At 44.8% G+C, this 2,902-nt stretch overlaps 1 protein-coding gene across 1 annotated transcript in view; it reads right to left on the bottom strand.

Moving 5' to 3' along the window:
* Positions 1–1,247: 1,247 nt before the first annotated feature.
* The window catches only part of KLHL11 (kelch-like family member 11), a 3,252-nt gene continuing 1,597 nt past the window's right edge, over positions 1,248–2,902 (bottom strand). Inside the window, exon 2 of the mRNA XM_009994199.1 lies at positions 1,248–2,844. Within this exon, the coding sequence (XP_009992501.1) occupies positions 1,248–2,844 (1,597 nt within the window). The remainder of the gene's footprint in view (positions 2,845–2,902) is intronic.

Below are 2,902 nucleotides of genomic sequence, written 5' to 3'. Positions count from 1 at the left end.
GGACAGTATCTGAGAGGCAGCAATACTCTAAAGGAAATATTCCACATTCTGTTCCTTGGGAATACAGCAGTAAGCAAACCAGAGCCAACTGGGACACTGGTTTGTGTAAAACCACCTTAAAACGCCAAAAGGTCAGTAAATCAGCTTAAATCTTCCGGCCCAGCAAGTGGGGAATACAAATATTTAAAGACCATGAAAACTAAGCTCTCACTTCAGAAACAGCCTGTCTGTCAGGGGGCACTGCAGCTCAGCCACTGCCAGCTCCTGCCAAGGACTGGCTGCAAATAGGCCCTGCATGTTCTTCTGATCACTTTTCCACTGAATTAAAATGTGCAACATTTGAGAAAGGATCCACCAAGTAGCTCAGGTTTCAACCTATTACTGTGCAACAATCCACTTACTAATCCACTCTGATCAAAGTGAATAGGCAATATTGGTGCATGGATACCTCAGTGGTTTTCACTCCTTTTATCAGGCTGATTGTTGACCCAAATCTCTAATGAAGCTGTCAAGGACAAACTCAAGCACCTTCAGACACACTTGAAAAAAAAAAAAAATCTACTGCCTCAAATTCTGTTTTAGCAAATGTCTCGTGTTCTACCAAATCATCCATTCATAAACAAACTCTGCAGCCTCTCAACAACGTACAGGTACAAAATATTTAATATACATAGAAACATCCTGAAGTAACTCTATAAAGATTGTGCTTTTGTTTTCATATATAGGTATAACTATTGCACTTGCCTCCAACTTGGGAATGCTAAGTACACTAACACCAACTGTTTGTGAAGTTTAGTCACTGAGAAGGAGAGAATCAAAGGAATGTCAATATGTAAGTGCAAATAAAACAGGTGCTTTGAAGCGCACACAAATGTAACCACCAAATTATTAAGATAAAGATATTTGATTTTCAAAATAGAACTGTTAGAGACTAACTCTACAGAAATCCTTGAAAACAAAGACCTGAAGAGTGAAATAACAGACTTAATGATCCCAGAGATATTTCACAGCCCCGTACAGGCCTCAGTTTTTCCCTGGACACCACTAAGTAATACTGTTGGATTTACACAAGCTCTCAATTTCCACCCATCCTCAATTTCTGAGCTTCTTAATCTTCCATACATAAAGATGCTGTTGTTCTGCACCAAATCAAATCAACACCCTCATGTCTTACACAGACACACCCAACCTAACACAATGGTTGAGCACAGTATTTCCCAGATGCACCCGGGGTGACACTGCAGGGACTAGCACTCGATCTGCGAGCGGGGCATCCTGCGCAAGCTTAGGGAGTGCCGGTGTATTTCCTGCATCTGCCTTTCCTGCATCTGCCTTATTCTATCTTTTTGCCACATCAAATTTTGTGGCATAGGGTATCTCTGGGTTCCCTGCAGGCACCTGAAGGGAATTCTCACATGGCAGGCTGTTGCTCTGCAGCGTGGCTGAGGCATGGGAGGCAGGAGCATCCAGCGCTTCCTCTCGGCGCAGTAGCGATAGGCCTCCTTCCTGTACTGCTTGTCAATGTCATCGCTGTTTTTCCACCCCCCAATGATAAAAACATCATCTTTATAATAACAAATAGCTGCTCCTTCAATGCTAAGAACCTCTGGGGGTAAGCTCTCCAGTATTTCATCCGAGGCCCTGCCAGAGATCTTTATCTTGGCTTCCTCGTTATCTATAGGGTAACTCTTGGGGCAGCACGATGCTGTGTGGTAGAAGTTTGTGTTAGCAACAGACATCTGAAAAGAGCAATAATTATCAATGAGGGGCAAAGACTCCACATCCTGCCACTGCCTGGTTTCAGCATCATATCTGGTAATAACTGCTCTCAACCCATCTTCACTATCGCTGTCAACTGGGGTGCGGGCAGCAACATAAACAAACCGGTCTTCTACAGAAACTGCTTTGACATCTCGAAGGATCTTTGGTGCTGACTCCAGGTTAAGCCACTTGTCTTGCTCAGGATTATAAATAGCCACATCTTTAAAGCCAGGACTGAAGTTGCCATGCCCACCAATACTGTACAAGTTTCCTTTAACTTCAGTAAGGCCAAAAGAATGCTTTCTGGTTATTAGATTTGAGACTTGTTCCCAAATATTTCTGTTTGGGTTGTACCTTTCTACAGTCTTGGCAAACCCTGGTTCCATGGAGCCAGCCACATAAACGTAAGATTCTGTCACAGCAACAGCATGTCCATCCAGGTGGTTGTGAATGTGTGGCAAGTTTACCCACCTGTCTTCATCGATGAAATACCCTACGCACTCGCTCAAGTAATCTCCTCCCTCTGACACACCACCAATCACCATAATCACATCCATGTTCTGTCCAAAACGTGGCAACAAGGTGACAGGACAAGTGGAATGTTGCAGATTGCCAGACTGCAAGTTCTCAGACCGCAGAGCGTGACTCTCCACAGCTTCAGACACTAATTTCACACAGGCTTCATTGCTCGACACCAGCCTTTCAGATTTGACGTGGCGAGTCAGGTAAGTGGGTTTCATCTGAGACAATCTGAGCAGTTTAAAGAGATCTTCAAAGTACCTCTCTCTTTCCTCTGGATTTTTCTGAACCCACTTCAAAACAGTCTCAAAGAGGATTTCTTCAGAGTCCACTGTGATCTCTGAGTCTGACAGCCAGTCTCTGATGAGGTGAAAGGGCAAAGTGTAGAACTCCTCATCTTGGATAACTTTGTGGAAATTCCTCCGGATCATGTCCTGAGCCTTCAGGGCCAGCTGGTTCAAGGAATACATGTGGGCCAAGCTATGAACTGCAACGCAGTTGGAGAGGTTGAGCTTCTTCTTCAGAAACTCTCCACAGAACTCTTTTAAGCGGGTCAGCAGAAACCTGGGGAATAAACGGACAGGGTGAAGGTGAGGCTGCGCCGCCGGCCCGGCCCGGCCCC

The sequence above is a fragment of the Chaetura pelagica genome, unplaced genomic scaffold (genome assembly GCF_000747805.2).
Source record: "Chaetura pelagica isolate M959 unplaced genomic scaffold, ChaPel_1.0 scaffold963, whole genome shotgun sequence".
Lineage (NCBI taxonomy): Eukaryota > Metazoa > Chordata > Aves > Apodiformes > Apodidae > Chaetura > Chaetura pelagica.
This window is presented reverse-complemented; position numbering and strand designations above follow the sequence as displayed.